This window comes from Acomys minous (assembly GCF_964271855.1).
Source record: "Acomys minous genome assembly, chromosome: 9".
Classification (NCBI taxonomy): Eukaryota; Metazoa; Chordata; class Mammalia; order Rodentia; family Muridae; genus Acomys; species Acomys minous.
Genome location: NC_140490.1, coordinates 1240806 through 1263934, shown reverse-complemented (window position 1 = coordinate 1263934; position 23129 = coordinate 1240806). Strand labels below are relative to the sequence as shown.

Sequence of the window (23129 nt, the reverse complement as noted above, 5' to 3'; positions counted from 1 at the left end):
AACAACTTGAATCTTCCACACAGATGGCTCCAATTTAACCCGACTGCTGTTTGCACCAGGTTGGAAACAGGTGTGGGGGCAAGGGCGGCTACTGTAGAGACACTGGCGGCTTCCTTCATTAATTGTACGTTTTTTCCCTCTCTCTAACGCCAGGCTGCGTCACCCATTTAAAAGTCCTGTTTGTTTTTGCAGGCATTTACAGAGACACAGAAAAAAAGATTGTTGTCATGGAAACAGCAGGTGCAGAAGCTCTTCCGGTCTTTCCCTCGGAAAACCCTTCTAGACATATCAGGATATCGACAGCAAAGAAAGTATGTTGGGATTTTGTTCTTTGTGATACGCGATTGGTCCCCCATCGCCCCCACCCTGTCGTCCCCCCCCCGCCACCCCCACCCCCACCCCCACCCCCACCCCCACCCCGGTGCCTCGCTGCCAGGCGGTAGCATGGCGGGGCACCGCTCCTTGTTCATGAGGGCACCATGTGGAGAGTTCCAAATCATGCTGCGTAAACATGCTGTGGTGGGAGATCGTGCTGTTAGGACGAGCATCCCCCAAGGAAGAGCTGGATTTGAGCACCTGTAGCTCGGCCCGCGGGGTCAGAAGGGTGGCAGCCGTCTAGGTGGCCGTGAGAAGCAAGCGTCAGCTCGTGCTTTCACGGATGCCAGCAAGACACGGGTGGTTGAGCCGCACCGCGGGGGCTAGGAAAGGACCCGGACGGGACCTTCCATCAGTGCCTTAAGTGGTAGTGTGATGCTGTTCTCCCTTGTAGCTGCAGACAAGCTAATTATAGTTGGTGGCAGGATGAAGAGCCCAGGGCTCGTCTATTTTGGTCTGAGCTGCAGCCTGACAGTCGGGCAGGACCATTCTCGATTCTTCATAGTAGCTCAGCTTCTTAGATGAAGTTAAAAATAAAGCCTGGTCACACTTCAGAGCATGTTACCTTAATATGGCTGTAAATTGAGAGGCCAGGTACGTGGGAAATAAGAGGTGAGGGGAAAGTTCACCACAGAAGCGGAGGAGCGAGGCGGGCTGGCCTAATCGTGAACGAGGATGGGATTTGGAAATCAGAGGGCGATCACGCCAATGCCCTAGTGAGAGTCGCCATTTTGTGTTACGTTTTCAAACACAAACAGACAAATATTCATTTCTTCACTTAGACCTGACAGGTTCTGAAAAGTCATTTCTCCATGCACGTATGGAGGCTGCGTCGTTAAATTGGGGGGAGGGGCTCGTTTGCATACGTCTGCCTCACCACTTAAGGGAAAGGAGGACAGCTGGCGCTTGTGAAACATTTTCATGACAGATTTACTTAAAAATTAAAATGTTATCACATTCCACTACCCAGCTCTGTTGTTTAGCGTGCGAACGGTTTATTCAACGTGTGCCCAGTGGGTGTCTGAGGCACTAGGAAACTACTAGTCCGTCCCATCCTCACAACCACCCTATGAAGTGGAACGGCTGTTATTAACCTTAGTTTACAGATAAATTAACTTATAGGCAGGCAGAGGCACCCAGGATTGGGACTGAGCTGGCCAGCACTGGCACCAGATCACCACAGAGCCAGGTGACTGCTCTGGTCTCTGGCTGATGCACAGAAAGGCTATGCGGGCCTCCAGACCCTGCTGAGGTGCCGGCTGTCTCCGTTCCTAAAGGAGACATTTTGAAGTAGGAGTTGAGGATGCGGCTTTTCAGCTCATGGCTCCGCTCACCAGCAACTCGCCCCCTGCCTCTGTCTGCCCTGTGTCTGCCCCTCTGCTGAGGGAGAAGCTCGGACAGAGCTTGAACCCCTACGGGTTGTTAACAGAGCATGCTTGGTCAGGGCCAGCCTGAGGTCCGCCTAGTTGGGGTCCTCACGGGCCTCTTTTATTGACTGGATAAGAATGGATTCACCCGCCAATTGGGCTGTTCTAAAGGATGATCCCAAACCCATGAAACGCAGCCTGCTCTTCGCATCCCCCCTGGGATATCTTTACACTACTAATTTGTTTTTGAAAAGCCATTTCTCCCATACAAAAGTAACCGAAGGCAAGCCCCTGCTTTGAATTATCTCACAAATCCCCAAATTAATTGCTTCTTCTTAATGTTATTTTTTTTTTATCAAGGCCTTTTTCAAGTGTTTCAAGGAAAGGTAATCAGTTAGGCTCAGAAAAGCAGAGAAGGTTAGGCATATGGGCTCTGAGCAGGAGCGTGAAAAAGTGGAGAGGAGGGAACCTTACTTTGGTCTTTCTCAGAAAGCATAATTCTTTCCATAAGCTGAGTGGTCTAAAGTGACCTCAGCGTTCACTCCCGCTGTCAGGCAGCAGCCACTCTCCCCAAACCTGGCTTTGTAAAGATAACTTTTCGAGGGCACCTCAGCTGAACACCCACCACCAGGAAAAAGATGGCTGCTCAAAATTCTGCCCCCACTGTACCAAAACCACTGCCCCCACCGTCATCCCTGGGATAGTCTGGGCTTTGCTCTTCTCTCCCAAACAGTCGCGTCCTAATTCTTAGGAGACTCGAGGTTCTCAGTTTCCCCAATGACTGGTCCTGACAGAGCCCTCTGCACAGTATGTAGCTAGAAAACACAGTCTTGACCCAGGTATGAGTCTCTAGGTAGTGTCAACACTTGGGTGGCTGAGGTAGCAAGATCAAGAGTTTGAGACCAGCTTGGGCCACATAGTAAAACCATGTCTCAAAAAAAAAAAAAAAAGCTGCTTTCCTGGAAGAACAAACCATTTTAGCAACACTCATCCTCTACTGTTTTGCATATGAAATAGCTTTCTAAAAAATCCAACCAAAAAGGGAAGTGAGAGAAAAAAAACCTATTCACACTAAATGGGAGTGGGGGAGTCTTAGCCAGCTATTCGTCATCATCTGCCAGGTGCCTCAAATTCTGACTTCAGAAGCCAGGGGAACCAGTTCTTAACAGTCGAGAGCAGAGAACCCCACTTGCTGCTACTTTTTTCAAGTTGCCTCTCTGTCTCCCCTCCAAAGGAGAGGCAGGAGTGTCTCTGATGGGCAGAATCACTCTTAGCTCTCTGCACCCTAATTTTCAAGTTGCAAACCTTAGGCTTTGGCGGCTCCATGAGGGAAGGGAAGATGAGATAAACCAAGATACCAAGAACCCAAGAGTAACCTCCTCTTCTGCATGGAATCTAGAACCCTTTTCTTGGTCGCAAAAGTCTGAAAGAAGATAGGCTGCCTGGATTTCTTTCCTGTCCCTAAGAAACTTAGGAACTCTGGGAGCTTTTGTGCTGTTATCTCAGATATCGACACATACACACACACACACACACACACACACACACACACACACACACACACTCATACACAAGCATTTCTGGCTCAAGGAGTGACTGTTGTGAAGCGCCCCTCCCTACCCCCTCCCGACCTCCGTCAGCTAAGCTAACATCTCCAGGGTCTCTCTCACAAGCTCGGGGAAAACTCCCCCATCTTAGCGACCAAGTCGCTCTGCTCCATCTAGCGGCCGTTGCCGGTAACGCAGTCCTCTCCACCCTCCTTGAATGACTGACTAAAGCTGCTTGACTCCCTCGGAAAGAATGTTCCTGAAGCCTCCCAGAACCCGGGGCTGCTGGAGGCTTCTCCGCTGAGCTCATCCGGACCACTGGGAGTAGACATGGAGCCGAAGAGCAGAGGCCTTTTCAGCCTTGGTGACGTCCGCCCCGCAGGAAGGGCCTGAGGAATGAGGAGATGGGACTGTCCTAGGTCCGGGGCGCTTGTCTACATGCAGTCAGCCATCTCGTGCCCCTCCGCTGGAGTCAGCCACACACACCAGACTGGCCTCTCCTCTGAAGGCCTATCACAACGTACATACATACATACATACATACACACATACATACACACACACACACTCACTTGTGCCTACTTTTGCCCTCACCCACAGAGCCACAGGTTGGACAAGACAAGAAGAGAAGGCGGGAGACGGTTTGGGTTCCCCCTTTGGGGGTTCATATTTGCGTGCTGCCCCCTGCTGGCTGTGTGGCAGTGGCGCAGTTCTCAAGCTTTCTGTTCTTTTTCTAAGCTGTGGAGGTTAGCGAGCCGGCTTCCTAGAATGTCCTGTGGGTTAGCGCGCGAGCCTCGACATCCAGCGTGTGCTGTTGCTTTTATACAGTTTCAGTCATAGACCATAAGTGGCATTTACCCTCACCCGGACCTTTTAGCTGTCAGCCCCGTAAGAGGTCCGGCTGGCAGCCTGGGCAGGGGTGGAACACGCCTGAAGTTCTGCATCTTCTCTTTCCTCTCACAGTCGTGGCTTTGGGCAGTCCAACTCCCTCCCGACAGCCAGCTCTGTGGGCGGCGGCATAGGTAGACGGAACCCACGACAGTACCAGATCGCCTCTCGGAATGTCCCTTCCGCCCGCCTTGGTCTCCTGGGCACCGGCGGATTTGTCAGCTCCAACCAGCGCCACACCGCCACCGCCGCCAACCCCACCATCATGAAACAAGGAAGACAGGTTTGTTCTGCTCTGGGGGAGCGAAGCGAGAAGGTTGACCAAGCTCAGAGCCTTGTCCTCCAACCCAGATAATCTCCAAAATGGAAAGAGATGCTCCCAGGAGATGGGATAGCGGGATCTGTGCTTCCCTGGAGACTGACAACCCTGTGGCCATGGCTTGGGAAGCCTGGTTCCACGCTACTCTCAGGGACCCCTGTAGACAGGCATGCAAGGGCTGTTTCTTCTTGATCTTTGGCCCACCCCAACATACCTCATTACTTTTCAGGTCTGGGTGGGCATTTAATAAGCTCTCTTTTTTCTTTTTCGTTCTTTTTCTTTTTCTTTTTTCTTTTTTCTTTGTCACAGTCCTCAGCTGTAACAGAGAGGCCACAGGGTTAAGTTTGAGAAGCTGCCCCTTGCTGTGAGGTTGACACTGACCTCTCTGTCCTGTGAGCCTTGCCTTTCCCCAGTGTTCTCTCAGCCCTGTGGGGCTATTAGCGGTTGGCCTTGGGACTGAGGACACATAGCAGGCAGGTCTGATGAGAGACTGGCTTTAAAACAGAACGGCTATGCCAGGAATAAGTTGGCAGCATTCCTTCTCCAAGGGAAGGGTATGTCTAAGGAGCCCCTATGTCAGTTCTAGAAGTCGCCATGGGGCACACGAGCTGCACATGAGCTGCACGACACAGGCCTGTTGCTGATGTGAGGCTTCTTTCCTCCTCAGTATTGAGTGGGGGCTCTCAAAAAGAAACCCAAGCAAGGGCCCTACACTCACTGCATTGTTTGCCACAAGCATTTCTAAGCCACACACAGCCCTTTAAGAAAAAAGCAACAGAAAAAAAAAAGAAAGAAAAAGCAACAGATGGAATAAAGAGGCTTTTGAAGACAGTGAGAGAGGAAAAGTGGCCAGGGTACACGCAAGTTTAAAGCAAGGCCAGGGAACGAGCATCGAGTGAGTCTAAACCATCTCCCTGTAAATCCACGATGTGTGCCCTGGCCCTTTCCAAAAGTCCCCTGCGATCGCTGCCTGCTGAGTTCCAGCTGGAGCTCTGCTTCCCCGCTTCCCCAGGGGGTCTGGACTAATGCCCCTCTCTCATCTGTCCCTCCCTAGAACCTCTGGTTTGCCAACCCCGGGGGCAGCAATAGCATGCCCAGCCGCACCCACAGCTCCGTCCAGAAGACCCGCTCGCTGCCCGTGCACACTTCCCCACAAAACATGCTGCTGTTCCAGCCGTCAGGTAAGGCCCGGCTAGCACATGGTCCCTTCCCTCTCTCTCTCTCCTGACGCAGGAGAGAGGCCAGGAGGCCAGAATAGATGCCCTGGTGACCCAGCCGGAAAGTGCTGAGCCTCAACTGTCACCACACATTCCTTAGAGCTGCCGAAAGTCTTTCCTTTTTTAAACCATGCCTTGCCAGCGTGAGCAGAGGCTGCCTGGCGGGAAGCCAGAGCCTGCAGTCAGTCCCAGCTCTGGTTGTAATCTGACAGGGATATTTTTGATACTTGTCAGATATCTAGGTTCCTAGATTGATTAAACCAGTGATAGATACCCCAGAAGAGTTTCATGTGGGGGGGGGGGAGGGGATGGGGGGGCCGAGAATGCATGCAGAAAGAGAATATGACAATGAGAGAAAAAGCTCGGATGTTGGTGTCACTGTGGAACTGCACTTGGAAGACAGAGCCATAGTTTCTTGATTCAAGCGCAACTCAACAAAGCGGATTCAAGGCCGTATGGGGAGGCACAGTCTCAGTCACTGTGCCTCCTAGGACAAGCTACCTGAACTCCTAGGACAAGCTACCTGAATTCCGCACAGCAAGCAGATCCCTGGACCCTCTCTCTGTGCAGGCAGTGACCTCTAGACTCCAGAGTTTACACAGAAGCACCTAAGCCATGGCTACAACTATCAGGATGGTCCCACCAGGCACAAGCAAGGCATGTACCCTGCATTTGGGTAGCCTCAACCCCACCTTGTAGCTTTCAGCCTCATGTCCCAGAAGCAGTTGCTTACAAGACTTTGATTCCAGTGTTCCTGCAAACCTTTAGTTAGATTTGAGTATTAGAACTCTAGGACACATTGGTCTTTTTTTTTTTTTTTTCTTTTTTAAAGATTTTCTTGAATGTTGCGCACACACACACACACACACACACACACACACACACACACACACACTGTAAGGCCTTAAATCCCTTATAATGGCCCAAGCACAGCACCAATGCTACTTCCAATCTCCTGGTTGCTGCTAAGCTGCTGAGCTAACCAAAGGGCCCCTCCAGGCTCTGGCCATCTCCACCCAACACCTTCTGGATGCCTTTTCTGGAACATAAAGAGTGAGGCAAGCCACAGCCAAGACCCAGAATCCAAGACAGAGAAAGGAAGCCGTCATTGCTAAGTGCACAACACCTTTGCTTTTGCTAGGCTCCCAAGAGCACTCCTTGCCAATCAGCCTCCTTCACAGAAATGCCCCTTCACCTCCAGGCCAGACCAGAGTTAACCTGAGAGGTGGGACCTGGAAATAGGCCTTTTCCAGGCAGAGGAACCCAACCTGGTCAGCCATGAGTCTTCTTGGGGCTTACAGATAGGTGTTGAGACTGGACCATGAGGACCACATCGGCAAAGCAGAACATGGATTTCATCGTTAGCCAGCTAGTGGTAAACGTGAGCACAAAGTGAATTGGAGATGGTGAGCCCCCAAATACTTGTCTTAGGTGCCAGGTATGTTTTTCTCACAGCTGCCTTACTGTGCTTAAGCACCCACTCAAACTCATGTTTCCAAATCTACAACAAAGTCTAAAGAAGTGTTGACTTTCTGAACTTCAAAATAACTCCCTTACAATGGAAGACCATCTCTGGAGAGTATGGAGAAGCCATCTTGCTCCATTCTGCTAAGTGCTTCCCTCCTTCCTGCACTGCAGAGTCAGGACCCCCTGGACAGGTGCGACCCCTCAGAGGCCACCTGTGGTCTCCACCTGGACAGGTGCCAACCCTCAGAAACCACCTGCAGTCTCCACCTGGACAGGTGCCACCCCTCAGAGACCACCTGCGGTCTCCACCTGGACAGGTGCCAACCCTCAGAAACCACCTGTGGTCTCCACCTGGACAGGTGCCACCCCTTGGAGACCACCTGTGGTCTCCACCTGGACAGGTGCCAATCCTCAGAACCACCTGTGGTCTCTACCTGGACAGATGCCACCCCTTGGAGACCACCTGCGGTCTCCACCTGGACAGGTGCCACCCCTCAGAAATCACCTGTGGTCTCCACCTGGACAGGTGCCGCCCCTTGAAGACCACCTGCGGTCTCCACCTGGACAGGTGCCACCCCTCAGAAACCACCTGTGGTCTCCACCTGGACAGATGCCACCCCTTGGAGACCACCTGTGGTCTCCACCTGGACAGGTGCCAACCCTCAGAAACCACCTGTGGTCTCCACCTGGACAGGTGCCACCCCTTGGAGACCACCTGTGGTCTCCACCTGGACAGGTGCCAACCCTCAGAAACCACTTGTGGTCTTCACCTGGGCAGGTGTCAGGGAAGACCAGCAAATCACTGGCCGGCCACTGGGATGAGGAGGAGCACTCAGCAGAGCCTCCTGGTGTGAGGACAAGGTCTGAAACACCAAAGAAGACTGGAGCTCAGCACACATGTGGCACCCAGCAAGAACACCACGCTGCTCAGAGGTGGGGTTCTTTCCCATCTGGAAATGAAACTTGGAAATTGCCGGGAGAGTGAGCCTTCCTTTTGGAAGCAGTTCCCTCCCTATTGAGGCAGGCTCAGTCGCTCTTGTCCATCAGTCCGAGGAGATCTTAGGGTAGCTCTGGCTTGATGCTCAGAGGCCATGAAGGTTCCTTACCTGTTAAGAGGACCAACAAGAGCAGGCGTCACGAGAAAACCATGGGCAGGGTAGACCTCACAAGCCTGTGTTACAGAAGTGGCATGCTTCACTTGTACAAAACCACGTGCAAATCACCCTTGGACCAGTGCGCAACCAGAGCACCGTGCACAAGATGCGTGAGTGTGCACTTTTTCAGCGGCATCATTTCATGGTGTGACACCTGCCTTGAGCATCAAACCTCCTGAACATGCTGGCTCATGAATGCAGTCCCCTGTCCTCAGAATGCTGTGCATCTTGAAGTACAACTGCCAAGGCTGTCACCCTTCGTTTCCTCCTCAGTGAGATGCCTTTAGAAAGAATGGGGACAGGACGGATGTCACTAGTGTCCTGACTCCACTAGGGGAATGAAAGAGATTACTGTGCAGAAAGAGGCCAGAATAAGGAGCACTTACAGCGTGCAGTAAATAATCGTCCCTACCTTCCTAATAAATCTAAGCAAACAGCTTGGCTGGGGTTTAGAGACCGTAGGTAGGGGAACTGGTCGATGAGTCAACTTGGTCCCAGCCAAGAATGCAGCGACGCAAACCCCACTTCCTACCTCTGAGAGTCCACCTGGGCCAAATGGTCCTATACCGTATCTGATCCTGTAACTTTTCATAGATGTGTGGGTCCCGGAGGATGGCCGCAGCACACACTCCCCAGCCTGACTCCCACCACTGCCCGCAGCAGCGTAAGGTGATGTTTGTTACACCCTGCCGCTGGCCATCCCGCCCCACTGGCTCTCTGCTACCCGGGCTAGAACTTTTCCTCATTGCTGCTCTCTCCCTCTCTTCCTCATCCACCTCAGTTACAGCAGTCTGAGAGAGCTATCCCCTCCACCAGCCTGGCTACCCACACAAGCAAGTAAAACATCCTTTTAGCTGTGTAGCAAGCAGGCCTAGTGGCCAGCGGCAAGGTGGGTGGCACTGGTTCCTTAGAACGCCCAGCCCTGTTACATAGTCTTCAGTCCCAATGGAATTGTACCTCCCAGACCATGCTATAAAATCACATGTGACACTCGGCGGCCATTTCTACCCAGGACCGGACAGCTGAGCTTTCAAAGTGGCCTCCACAGAAGTCCCTGAGAAGATACAGGCAGGCAGCAGCTCCTTTCCAGAATCTCTGGGCCTGAGATTACAATGCTCTGGGACTTCCGAAAAGGCACCATTTACGCCACAAGTTGGGCCTAGAGAGATGGCTCACTGTTTAAGAGTTGTTCTCACCGCTCTCTTCTCTCAAAACACTCGGATTGGTTGCCACCACTCACATCACAGGTGCTCACAGCCTCCCGTAACTCCAGCACTGAGGCATCTGGCCCGCGTCTGGCCTCCGTGGGCATCTGTATGCATGTGGCACACACACTCCCACAGACATACACACATTATATAAAATTTTAAAATAATAAATCTTTTTTTTTTCCAGTTTTGAGTCCACCTTCATCCCTAACCATCAGAATCCTCACCACACCCTAGAATACCCTGATGGCAAGGCAGAGAGTCCCCGGCACAGGGTTACTGTCCCTTACCCAGGGCGTTTAGTAGCACATTTGTTTCAAATGTCAGCGTCTTCAAATTCCAGAATATTCACATTAACTTTACCCTAACCTAACCATCCGAAATGCACCTGAAGCCAAAATACTGGTGGCCTCTTGTCCACATGTAAACGTTTCAGATCTGGCCTTTTTGTGTTGTGGCAGCGCAGGATGTTATCTCCTGGAGATAGCATCAAGAAGTTCAGCCCCTTTCTTCCGTTTGCCTTACTGAGCACTTGCAGCCCTACGATGCCCCCTGAGACCTGCCCCCACCAGCCAGCACCACTACCTGACTGTTCTTCGGGGCTAAATTTAAGGAGGACCCTACCCACCAAGCAGCAAATGACCGAAGGGTGCCAGCCTGAAACGGAAGTGCCCGTCCACCTGACCAGCCTCTCTATCTGATGTGTGTGGCAAGATGCCATTGCTCTGTTGTTTTTTGTTTTTTGGTTTTTTTTTTTATCAAACACAACTTAAAAAATCACACTGTTAAGGTTCTCTGAGGCGTGAACATATGGGCTTCGCCAAGCCTTGGAATTTTTCAGCACTGCTCTGAGAGTGGCTGGGATGGATCACAGCTCCCCAGAGTATCAGAGTGAAGAGTAGAAACAAAAAAATGCGAGCAAACTAACTTTCACACCTAAAAGAGCAACCAGAGCGCCGGCTTGGAGATCCTGGAGCCCTGTGTTTCTCAGCCTCCTTTCTGGGAACCCGCAATCCCGGGCTTGGAAAACGGCATTTTGCTGCGCGTTGGCAAGAAATCCTGCAGCTGAGACTCTTCTCTCCAAATGTCGAGCTCTTTATTTATCCAAATCTCTCCACAGTGTTTGTTTAAAGGGGAGCGCCAGAGAGTAAACGCACCCTTCCAGTGAGCATATGGGTGGCTATAATTGCTGAAGTTTGTTTTTTTTTTTTTCCTCTTCCGTATTTGCTAACTAGCTATATATAAAATTCTGTTTCTATTTTATAGGTTTCACACCCCCAAAGGCAGCTAATTTTTGCGTGCATATGATTTTCACATGAATGGATGGAAATACAGAAATACTCTTCCCCCTTGGAAGGTCTAATTGCCCCAACCCTGCCCTTAGCAGCAGCCCGTGGGGGGGCTCAGGAGAAGCCCCTCCCATCCCCTCTGGCTCCCATCCTCCCTAGAAGCCTCACAGGCCTCCGTCCACTCAGGAGTTGGCCCAGAGGGGTGGGGGGGGCGTCTCCCAAACCTCATGGATGCTGCGACTTACCACAGAAAAGTCACTATCTACTACTTGGTGCTTTTCATATTGACCAGTTTTGCATGCCTCCTCTGAGAATTTGAAAGGGTGGGAATGACACCTGCCTCTGAATGACCTGATGGAAGGGAACACAAACTACAAACGAAGAGCTTTACATGTATTTGTGTGTGTGTGTGTGTGTGTGTGTGTGTGTGTGTGTGTGTGTGTGTATGTTTGTATTGTATGTGGGTGCACACGGCGTAGCACGAGTGTGGAACTGAGAGAATCCTTTTCGGGGCTCCAACTCAGAATGCCAGGCTTGTGCATCCTTTAATCAACTGAGCCGTCTTGTCTACCTGAGAAAGGAGATGCCAATGGATAGCCAATTAGATAAAAACAAGTGGTTTGGGTTTAGCCACGATTTCAACTTGCTCTCTCACCAAACCCACCAGCGCTTGTTCCCTTGGCCATGCGCCCTTGGCGAAAGAGTGAAAGAGCAGGCAGATGGCCCAAACGCTGGCCTAGAACATCCTTTTCCCCACATGCCAGGTGGAAATAAATCCCTAGGTCACATGGGAAGGATTTCCAAGACACCTGGGGCACACCCCACACCAGCCAGCATATGCAGCAGGACTTCTGTTCTGCTCCTGTCCGTGGGACAGGACGTCAGAGGCTTGGGCTGCTGCTGGTAGAACAGAGAGCGCTGGGTGTTATAGGAGAGCCAGATACAGACAAAGCACTGTCGCTGCCTGCAGGATGCTTCTTAAAGGCGTCCCAAGATTCCACAGGAGAAAGGAGGAAATGGTGCTGACTCTAAGGGTCACAGCCAGAAAGAGCCCCATCCCCACACCGAGCTGCCTTCTGCTAGAAGAGGCACTCAGAAGGAGAAGGCGCTGGGCTGGCTGGCTGGGTGGTACCTGTCTTTCACCATGGAGCAGAATTTCACAGGCTGGGTCCCAGACTGATGACTGTTGCTAAGCCCCACCCCAGGGGCAACAGTCCTAAACTAAGAGAGGCAGATGTATGAAACATCTGTTATTAATGATACAAAGAAAGAAAAGAGGAAAAGGTGTAAGAGGGAAGACGCTTTCAAGAAGTCAGTAGAGGCTGCAGTGATGGCTCAGCTGTTAAGGGCACTAACTGCTCCACAGAGGGCCCGGGCTCAGTTTCTGGTAGCCTCGTCAGGCTCTTTACCTAACTCCAGCTGCAGGGATCTGACTCCCTCTCCTGGGCTCTGTGGCCACTGCACGTACATAAACAAAACAAAAACACATAAATCTTTGGGGGCTGGAGAGATGGCTCAGCGGTTAAGAGCACTGGCCGCTCTTCCAGAGGAGCAGGGTTCAATTCCCAGCTCCCTGTATGGCAGCTCACAACTGTCTGTAACCTCAGTTCCAGGGAATTGAACACCCTCACACAGACATACGTGCAGGAAAAATAATAATAAAAAAAACCAATGCACATAAAATAAAAATAAAGAAAAAGGAGGAGAAAAGAAAGAAGAGAAAGACAGCAGGCCCTGAGCTGTGCAAGCATGGCAAGAAGGAGCCAGGGGAGCACTTGTAAGCTGACACCCCCAGCAGAGAGAACAGCCCTGGGGTAGAAGAGGGCTTGGGATGGAACAGAGGAAGAGAGAATGTGACGAGGGCAGGGTTCTAAGGAGGCCCGGCAGACCGTTACTGGGGTTCTGGGGTCCAAGCAGGCGTGAGCTCCTGGGACTGTGACTGGATATTTTAACCATCCATTTGCTTCCAGCTGCCTATGTCTACAATAGGATGATCTGCCTCTAACACACCTCAGAGGTGGCTGCTGTCCACGCTGGCCCTGAAGGCCCCCTTGAGTTCTCCTAGGGGAGGGCATACCAGACACTTATCCCAGAACCAGGTGGCATCGCGGAGACTTTGTCCTTGTCATGGGAGTCCCAGTCACCGGTGTACCCTTTTCTTCCTGCAGAATTCCAGCTTCCCGTGACTGAACCCGACATCAACAACCGGCTGGAGTCCCTGTGCCTCAGTATGACGGAGCACGCCCTGGGAGGTCAGTGCGTCCTCCCACACACACCCGGGGCAGCTTTGGGGAGTGGGAAGGAAGCAAGGAGGTCTGACAGGGCTAGAAGCGAAGCAGCCTTCCCTGCAAAATCTCTGTGCTCTGTTCTTCTGGGAGGTGAGTCAGGGAATCAGAGGCCAAAGAGACCAACACCATTCCCCTGAAGCCTGGAAGCTCCACCTCCTCAGTACACAGCGGAACCCCACAGCCATAGTCCCAGCCAAATGCTGGAGCTGGGGGCATCAGACATACACAGGACATGGCATCCAATGGGAGCATCCCCCGGAGCATTGGATATGTTCCCTCTCGGCACCGGAGCCACCAGTCTGGGCCAAACATATCCCAACACGCTCTAAAAATAGAATTTTTGAAACAAAGATCCCTGCTTGTTTTTCTATCTCCCTGTTGCAAATGGCTTGCGTGACGCCAGAGGCCCCACACTATCCGAGTTGCTCTTTGCCATGTGACAGGCACGGGTTGGATACACCCACATGCCCAAGCTAGAGCCAGAATCATGCTCCCTAAATCAGATGCCCCCTGACGCTCATCGGTCTGGCCCACAGTCCCTGTTATGCCTGCCCTGGGAGCTTCAGTGCCCTCCTGGGCCCAAGCTCAGGGGCTTCTTTGCAGCCTGAGTGGGCAGGAGGGGAAGAGTTGATATGTCTGCCCTCCCAGCCACCCTTCCTGTCCTCCCCTTCCTCCTGATAGGGCAGAATGCCATGCAGCTGCCAGAAGCCTTTCCAACAGCCCTCTTCCTCCTGGGAGACGGGCCACCTGATATCTGGGCCATTGCCACACCTAGGGCCCAAGCTGAGCATCCTCTGACAGAAGTGGATAGAAAGGCTGGTATCAGCTACTGCTCCTGAAAGCTTTGTCCCCGAGACCCTCCACTTCCGGTTTTTAGATGTTTCATCTCTATACACTAAGGGTGGTGGGAAATACAGCCTTATCTGAAAACCAAGCAGGAAACCAGGGGTCTGCATGGAACAGAGTGGAGGACTGGAGCTGCCCGCTAATTTAACTGTCATGAGCGAGCTCAAGGGCCCTGGGGTTCACATGACTCTATAGGGCTTCAAGACCAAACAGAAAAGATGCAGGGAGCCCTGTTTGCTCCGTCTCTCTGGTCAGCAGCCCCTTGCTAAATAGTGGGAGACCACCCACATAAGAACTCACAGACTGTGGTTTAGCCCACAAACATGGCAGCCCTGGTAGGAAGTCGACAGCCCCTCGGCCAGCAGGCTGCCTGGGGGTCCTGGTGTCTTCCCTGGCCTCTGTCAGTCAGAAAGGAGGACTGACCTTCCCCCTCAGGGCCTGAGGAACCTCAGGTAACTGACATTTTGGAAGCTCTTATCAACCGGTTAAGTACTGCCGTGATCGCCATTGGTAGCAAAAATGTCAGATATGCTTTATTCGGGGGTGGGGTGGAAGGGGGATCATTGAACAGGCTTTTTTTTTTTAAGCTGGTTCTTCTATTTTCACAGAATACCTCTTGGAACTCATGGGGTTTTACCGCTTTTATCTTATTAACCTCCTAAACCTTTTTATTGCTGTGGCTTTTTTTTTTTTTTTTTTTTTTGGTTTTTGGTTTTTGGTTTTTGGTTTGGGGGCTGTTTGTTGTTTGTTTGTTGAAATAATCCCATGCTGTGGGGAGCTGCTGCCTAAGCAGTATCAGAGGCAGAGGATGCAGAACAAGTTGAGTGTGGCCTGGCCCAGGACAGGAGCGCTGTGGCCTCCAACTATGCCAGTGTCGCTATGGACCAGCTGTTTCCTGGTGCCAGGGGACATAACCGTGCTGGAATATTATGCTAACAAATTAAGTCATTTTATAGGAAAACAAGTGGCAAGAGGGAAGCGTAGTAGCAGTTCCTCCAGGGCCGGGGAAACGGTCACATGCAAGTAAGAACCTAAGTTCAAATTCTCAGAACCCACATAAAAAGCCACGGGAGGTAACGCGCACCTGTGATCCCTGCATGAGGGACGTGGAGACAGGCAGGAGTTATCAGGACAGCCAGGATAGCCCAATTAAGTGAGCAAATAAATAGCTAAGGAAAGCCACCTGATGCTGGCCTCCACACACACAGACACACACATGCACCTGTATCCATGTGCACATACATACACAAATTTAAAAAACTATTAAAAGGAAGGAAGGAAAAGAGAAAATCTCATGTGCTGTGACTCAGGCATGCCGGGGGTGAGGGGGTGGAGAGGGCACCAAGTCATCCGTACCCGAGACGGCCATCCGCTGTGGCCCACAGTGCCAACTTCTAGGCGCTTCTGATGTCTCTGCTCTTCTCTGTTTCCTTGGTAACTGCTTCGCTCCTGGTGGTTGTCTAAGCCCTTTTCCCTTAGCCTTCCTTTCCCATCGCGTCTTTCCCTGTGGCCCTGCACCAAAACCCAAAAGGACGCCGCGCTGGACGGTTGTGAATCTTTTGTCAGGCTCTCTCTGTTTTGTCTATCGTGTGTGACCCGAGGTGTTCAGAAAAGACAAGCCTCCAAGCCTCTTACAGAAGACGGCCTCTGGAGCCGCAGGAGGAGGCCCCACTGTCAGAGTGCCCAGGCCTGTGCAGAGCCCTTTCTCAGGGGTTCTGAAGTCCACACCCCTCCTCTTCCAACTCCCCTTCTCAACTCACCCCTGCCCTAAGTCTTACCAGTGGTAACTGTAAAACCTATGCCACGTGCTTGGGTGTGGCACCCCCTGAAGTTGTCAGTGAACAGCTCTCACAACTGAAAATAGTAAGTCTGGCTTCCCTTGGAAGGCATCTTCCTGCGGCTGAGATTCCATGTTAATGTGCCGTGGAGTTGAGCTAGTTGAGGTTTTCACACTCCCCGGCTCCTCCCTTTTACAACTATGAAAATTGAGCACTAACGTGTGGGCCAGAGAGCCAAGCAAGAGTGTGGCCTACTCCTAGAGATGTCTGCAGACATCTCCACAACAGAGGGACCTCTACACACACTCCTGTTGCCCCAAGAGTGTTGAGCCCCGTGTATAGGCTCAGGTTGATACCACAGGAAGTCAGTTATTGATTAGAAGGTCACAACTGTAGGCTAATTGATGGCCCAACTCCCCAAACTGGCAAGGGCTACTGTTTCCATTGTTAAAAATCTCTCCCTAAGTTGCCTTAACTTACACACATATGCTTGCCTGTTCTTTCATGTCCGAAGAGAGGTTGAGGAGAAGTAGGGAGAGAGGGAGAGGAGTGGGAGAACAGATAAAATTTTAGAAACCTAAAGGCAATCCGTGGGTTATGTCAAAGTCAGTGTCTTCACTGCAATGTCTTGTTACACCTTTGCAAATTGTCACTAGTATCAGACCTGACAGAGTACCCATATGATCTTGCTAGACCATTCTTTTTTTCTTTTTTTAAGATTTATTTATTTGTTACATATAGAATGTTCTGCCTGCATGTGTGCCTGCACATCAGAAGAGGGCACCAGATCTCATTAGAGATGGTTGTGAGCCACCATGTGGTTGCTGGGAGTTGAACTCAGGACCTTTGGAAGAGCAGCCAGTGCTCTTAACTGTTGAGCCATCTCTCCAGCCCCCATTCTCACAAATGCATGTGGACCTATAATTATCTCAATAAAAAGTTCAATTTTTAAAAAATGTTTTTCTTTTTCTCCATGTTCCAGCTGGCATAATTGCCAATATGACACCACCAGCAAGGAGGCCAGGAAATTCCTGCAGTGGGCTCACCACCTTTCCATGTCACTTAGATCCCCAACTTTCCCTGGAATGCTCACACACTTCTATCTTGCTCCTGAGTCTTGGATAGTAACTAGAGATGACCCCCTCCACCAGGCTTAGCTGGCCATGGTGGGAACCAGAGTGGCCGCACTGGCTGGCCATGGTGGGAACCAGAGTGGCCACACTGGCTGGCCACGGTGGGAACCAGAGTGGCCGCACTGACTGGCCATGGTGGGAACCAGAGAGTGGCCGCACTGGCTGGCCACGGTGGGAACCAGAGTGGCCGCACTGACTGGCCATGGTGGGAACCAGAGAGTGGCCACACTGGCTGGCCACGGTGGGAACCAGAGAGTGGCCGCACTGGCTGGCCATGGTGGGAACCAGAGTGGCCGCACTGGCTGGCCATGGTGGAAACCAGAGTGGCCCCACTGACTGGCCATGGTGGGAACCAGAATAGCCACACTGGCTGGCCATGGTGGGAACCAGAATAGCCACACTGGCTGGCCACGGTGGGAACCAGAGTGGCCACACTGGCTGACCCCAGAGCTTGGCAAAGTCACCCTTGCTCTCTACTCTACCTTTTCTACTCTCTGATGGCCGCACCGCGCCTCTCTCTGCCTACGAAGCCCCATCAACTCCAACGCGCACCAGCATGGGTGCCTCTTCACTGCCTCTCTGCACCCACCTTGCCCTTCTTCATACCATCTGACGCTTGTCAGAGGAGCCGATCTCGCGTGGCATAGCATTGTGCTGCTGTGTTTAGTTCCCGCAGTGCCCATCCAAGGTCCTTTGACACTTGGGTCTGCTGCTGGGGACCTTGTAAAAGCAGGCAACAGAGGAGAGCGAGGCAGCCATCAGCAGCCCTGGCTCACTCATAGCCTCTAGCCTCTGAAGCATATGTCCCTCCCACAGACACACCCTTTGCAGCCATCCCAAGCTTTCAACTCCGGAGATGCACAGCATCCGTCTTTGCTTTTCCTATCTTTACTCCTATCCTTGCAGTAGAGAATTTGGATCAACTGTATCTATCTGCCTGGTTGCCCACTGTGGGGAGGAAGCGGCCTTTGGCCTTTCGTCAAAGACCTGCAGTAAGAGGGAAATAATGCTGAAGAAATAGGTGTGAGCACCACAGCTTCACTTGCGTTTCTATTAGAGCCTTTCTCCATCTTTCTACTTTCCTGTGCCAGCCCCTCCCTTGGATAACCCATCATTCCTCCTCTCTTGCCCCCTACCCTCTTCCCATGGTCTCTCCTGAGCCGGCCTTGCTTAGCACACTCCTAGCAGCACCACGGACAAGTCATTTTGTGCCTCTGTGGAAACCATCCTTGACCTCCAAGGCTGACATATACATTCCTCCCTCCCTGTTCCTTTTTTCTTGGAACACACTGGTTAGAGCCAACATCACTCTGGGCATCACTGTTGATTTATGTGTCTGTAATGTAAATTCTAAAATGTGAGTACTTGGGAGGTACTAAGGACAGTTGCATCTTGGCTCCCAGGCTCGATAGGGCTCCTGTTATCATCATCATCATCATCATCACCATCATCTATTCTCCATATGTTAGATGGATGATAATGTCAGTGAGTGAGTGAGCGAGTGGTTGGGTGGACAGATGGGTGAGTGGGTAGGTGGGTGGGTAAATGAGTAAGTGGGCAGGTGGGCAGGCAAGAGAGCAAGTGAGTGGATGAATGAGCCCTTCATCTCAGCGACCAGGATGCTCAAGGCACTGGCACTGCTGGTAGAGAGCCAACCTTTCGTCTAACCATCTACTCCTTTGTGGTTTCCCTTCACAGATGGGGTTGACCGGACCTCCACAATCTAGAAAGCAAAGATGAGAGTGACCGCGCTGGCCGTGAAATCGACTGCTGCGGGCCCAGTGTCAACCATCTTCAGGGTTGCGTAGAATCTTCCAAGACACTTTGCAGCCTTTTTTCCCCTGGTCCCTCGCCCATTTTGATTTTGTGAGAGCGTAGGTCATCCTTGTAAACATATCAGTAGACCTGGGGTTGGTTATGTTGTCATTTGTTTCTGTCATGGGATGGGACGGTATGCAGGGTGGGGAGGGGACTCTCGGGGAAACGTGGGGCTGGGAGGGGGTGGAGGGGTGCTAGTGGCTTCCTGGATGGGAACGGAGCAGGGAAGAGTGTTGCTGGGAGAGATATGCAAGAGACACACAGGACGGGGGAGGCAGAAGCCCTGCCCTGGGGAGCCTTCTCGAAAGCCTGGCTTCACAGGCAGGCTGCAGAAGATGGAGGTGAGAAACAACCAGTGCAAGATGGTGGCTGGCCTGTTTGCGTCTCCCCTGACCGGATTTCCCTGAGGCCCTGCTTGAAAACAACCACAAGAGAGGGCTGTATGACAATAAGGGCAAGAGGAAGAAATCCACTCCAGCAAACTTTCAGATAAACTTTGATTTGTGTATTGTTTACATAAGAATTTTAAAGGGTACATAACGTGTAGGGTTTGGGTAGGAACTTCTCTTCATACTATGGTTTTTGTAAGAGACTTATTATTGTTACGGATTCATTTTTTGTCTCATCTATTTTTATAATAGTAGCAGGGTTGTCTTTTACAATGGCTGCCAAGCTCTGCTTCTCGGGAAGACGGATGCAGTCAAGTAGGCCTCAAGCTGCCATCTTCCACCATGAGGTGGGCAGAGTGTGTGGATGGACTTGAAGGACAAGGGATGTGACTGAGATGAAACCGGAACTAGGCAAGGACACAAAAGGATGGTGGTGCCGTGTGGTCAGTTATGGATTTGCTCATAGGTCGCCCAGAAACAACAAACTTTGCAACCTCTTTCTGGACTGGATTTGCATCCCACCCAAGGCCTGTCTTTCTTCCCTCCCCACAAGCTCCATCCTACCACCCCGGTCTCACTCCACAGACACACGCGTGGGTAAAAGTCCCTCTAAAGAAGGAAAGACGCATGTAGATGTTTTTCCTTTGCGTGAGGCCTCCTGACGCTCAGTGCCTCTGCAGTGGAGACTTCGCAGGAGCCTAGGCGTGGGAACTGTATCCCCAGCCCCTGCTGAAGAATGCCCCGGCAGTAGCATCCCTGAGCATTGCGGAGAAGCGGGGTCCTGGTGGTCCAGCGCCAGCACCCAAGGCAGGCAGGTGAAAGCGGGAGCAGGAAAGGTTAGCTTCATGAGAGAAATGGTGGTTCTATCTGTGCATGTGATCAGAGATTGGCTATGTGGAGGGATGGCTTATCCAACCACACACAGGGAGGAGAAAGTACGCTCCTATGCACACGACACAGGGTGAGAGTAACTGTGACATCACAGGGTAATATATCCCGTCCTTAAGGACGACAAAGAATATTTCAGAATTTGATGCAATGGAGTATGTTAGAGGCAATCCAAAAGGAATTGTGTGCTGCACTCAAAAATTAGTTGTAAGTGTAACCGTGTGAGTGCTCAGCCAGAGGCATGATCCGGGAGGTACTATCAGGCCTGCCTATTAGCTGAGCGAGACTGATGCCTCTTAAAGACAACAGTAGCAACAACAAAAGTGACGGCTAAGATCAGACCACGCAGGTGACTGTTCCTTGCCTATGGTTATTTTTTTTTTCAAGTTAACGAAGCACGTACAGACTTTAAAGGCCTTAAGAAAAATCCACACACCTTTGTTTGCCTGTCAAGATTACAAACACGCACCTAGCCCAGCCTTGGATGCTGCCACAGAGACTTTCCAAGTCCTTTTACAGGCCAAGGGTGCCGTAAGCAGTTGGAGCTTCTAGTGAGCACAGAAGGTGTGGCTGGGCTACTCCATGCAGCATATTATAACAAACAGTAACAAAAGATTCAGGCTACTCCCTGGGTGACCAGGCCTTGAAGCTGCAAATCCATGTACAGAAAGAGGCAGCATGCTTAGTTTATATATATGATTTTTTTTTTAACCAAGTGCCATTAACATTCATCCCTGATGTCCCTTTTCCAGACAAGCTCAGTGTTGGGGAGGGAGTGGGGATGGAGGGGTCGCATGTAAGGCAGAATAGGTTAAAATGTCGAAGGCCAAAGGTAAGGCCAGGAGGTCTGAGGATGTGTTTGGAGGATGCTGAGGAGGTTAACAGAGAGGAGTGACAGGATTCCTCGTGTTGGAAGGAGAAGGTGTTCGAGACTGCTACGCAACACAAGCCACGTATCCGTAAGGATGTGGAACACTCAGAAACCAGATTGTGAACACAGTCACATGAGCGTGAATCTTTTAAGAGGAAAAAGACCATAGAGTATATTTGCAAATCTGAATTTCTATTTATTCCTTCATTGAATATAGAAACAATGGTTATCTTATAATTAGAGATATTATTTTCGATATGTTACTTATTAACTCGCTATGGCTGGTAACCATGATAAAGTCTGTTATTAGTAACAACATAATTGTTTTTTTAAAAAGGAAAAGCTTATTTTTCATTGACTGTATAGATTTATCTACTTAGTTGTGGATTGCTATGGTAGCGCTTTAACTTTTTTGTTTTTAAGTTCTGTTCTGATGATTTTTAAAAAACCTCTCCCCACCTTGTTTTGAGTCCTGTGTTGACTGCAGGTATACAGCTCAATCTAAAATCCTAAACCAGAGAAATTTTATTTATAAAAAGAATCAAACAGTTGCATGCCTGAGGCTGTGAGGTCAGACCTTTAGGAATAAGCTGCAGTGCCTTTTTTTTATTTACCCATTGACCACCCCCATGCAGCTGTTTTATATTAAATAGTAAGTAAAGGTTTGAAACTTTTGAGAGTAAAATCTATTTCACTGCATAGGATTTCCCCCCTCACTCTGATTTAAGCAGCATGTCTCTGGACTGTCTGAGGTGCAGTGCTGGTCTACAATGCCATGGGTGATGTTTTATTGGTGCTTTTTATTCATAGCGTTTTCTTACCAGAAAACAGTAGGAAGAAACATATGAACTGTGTACAAGACACGGAAGGTTGCTGCTGCTGTTGCTGCTGCTGGTGGTTTGATTTTTGTTGTTTATGTCCCACCCCTGACTGCCCCCCACTCCCCCCCACACACATGCTTTTGAGTTTGACTTTTTTAAAAACACAAATCCAGCAAGTAAAGTAGATGCTGCTGGGTCCTGCCTGCCAAGGGCTGCTGTTTGCACCAAGCTGTCATCCTGGGCTGAACTGAAGGCCTCTTTTTGGCACCCAGGACTCAGAGCTGCAGCTGGGGCCTCACCTCCCGTTCTTCTGAGGCGACACTGAGGAAAACCACAGTTTCTTTTGAGGTGTCGCTGGCTGCCTTTTACAGAGTGGGTGTCTTCTCCAGGTCTTCCACTCTTCTGTAGCTAGTGATGGTGCAAAGTTCGTAGGTCTGTGTACCCCAGAACCTGGGATGAAGGCTGAGCTAAGGAGGGGAGGAAAGCGGGTTCTGTTGGGCATCCTTCCTCTACAGCCTGAGAGGGGAGGAGCACCCTGGGGCGCCCAGGTGTGCCTACTACAGACAGAACCTGCAGAAAGATATGTTGCACACAGAGCCGTGATAACAGCAGTGCTGGGTTTTTCTGTTTGCTTTGCTTTGCTTTCTTTCTTTCTTTTTTTTTTTTTACAAACTCATCAGAGATATTTGCAAAGTGACTTTTTTTTTTAATCCCTTTATCTTGACTTAAAGGTGAATGTGTATCCCTCTGGGAGGAGCAAGAAGAAAGCAGGAATGTTAGTAAAGGCAAGCAGAAGACGCCCTCCCTTATTAATATACAGCCCTCGCGTATTCATGCCTAACGTAAGCTGACTTTCAAAGAGCAGTCTTTCGTTACATGCCGTGTGCAGGCATCTGTATTGTACATGCATGCCTTTTGTCCTGTTTTCTTGTATAAAGTTAGTGAACAAAGAAATATTTTTGCCTAGTTCATGTTGCCAAGCAATGCATATTTTTTAAATTTGTCATACATGGAAAGAGCATGTTTGTTACATGTAAAAGCTCTACTGATGCAGATACACTAATGTTTGAACATGCTGTTCTTTGCAAGTGTACAGTTTTCAAATGTTGTTACCAGTGACAACACCCTTGTGGTCTAAAATTGCTACAATGTATTTATTATTCATTTCCTCCCACAGAACTAAGAATCACGGCTATATTTCATATGGTTATATTGAGAGTGATGGGAAATGATTAATACAAGGTTTTGTAACACTGGAGTGTGCGCGTGTGTCTTTTTACCCCCTTTTCTGTAAACATGATTTTTTTTTTTTAAAGAAACAAAACACAAGACTCAAGTCTTAGAAATCAGCCCTCAGTGAAGAACCAGCAGAAGCTCACTGGCTGACTCCCCTCAGCTGACCACACCACGTGACGGTCATCTTCAGCCACATGCTCCTTCCTGAAACAGGCTGGGGGGAGGGCTGG

At 50.5% G+C, this 23129-nt stretch overlaps 1 protein-coding gene across 6 annotated transcripts in view; it reads left to right on the top strand.

The window, feature by feature from the left end:
- Positions 1–22916, top strand: part of SAMD4A (sterile alpha motif domain containing 4A) — a 222120-nt gene extending 199204 nt beyond the window's left edge. For all 6 annotated transcript variants that reach the window (XM_084797071.1, XM_084797073.1, XM_084797072.1 and 3 more), the window contains 5 exons: positions 193–311; positions 4253–4460; positions 5551–5677; positions 13000–13083; positions 18575–22916. In XM_084797071.1, coding sequence (XP_084653197.1) covers positions 193–311; positions 4253–4460; positions 5551–5677; positions 13000–13083; positions 18575–18603 — 567 coding nt within the window. In that variant the 3' untranslated portion in view covers positions 18604–22916. The remainder of the gene's footprint in view (positions 1–192; positions 312–4252; positions 4461–5550; positions 5678–12999; positions 13084–18574) is intronic.
- The last annotated feature ends 213 nt before the right edge of the window (positions 22917–23129 follow it).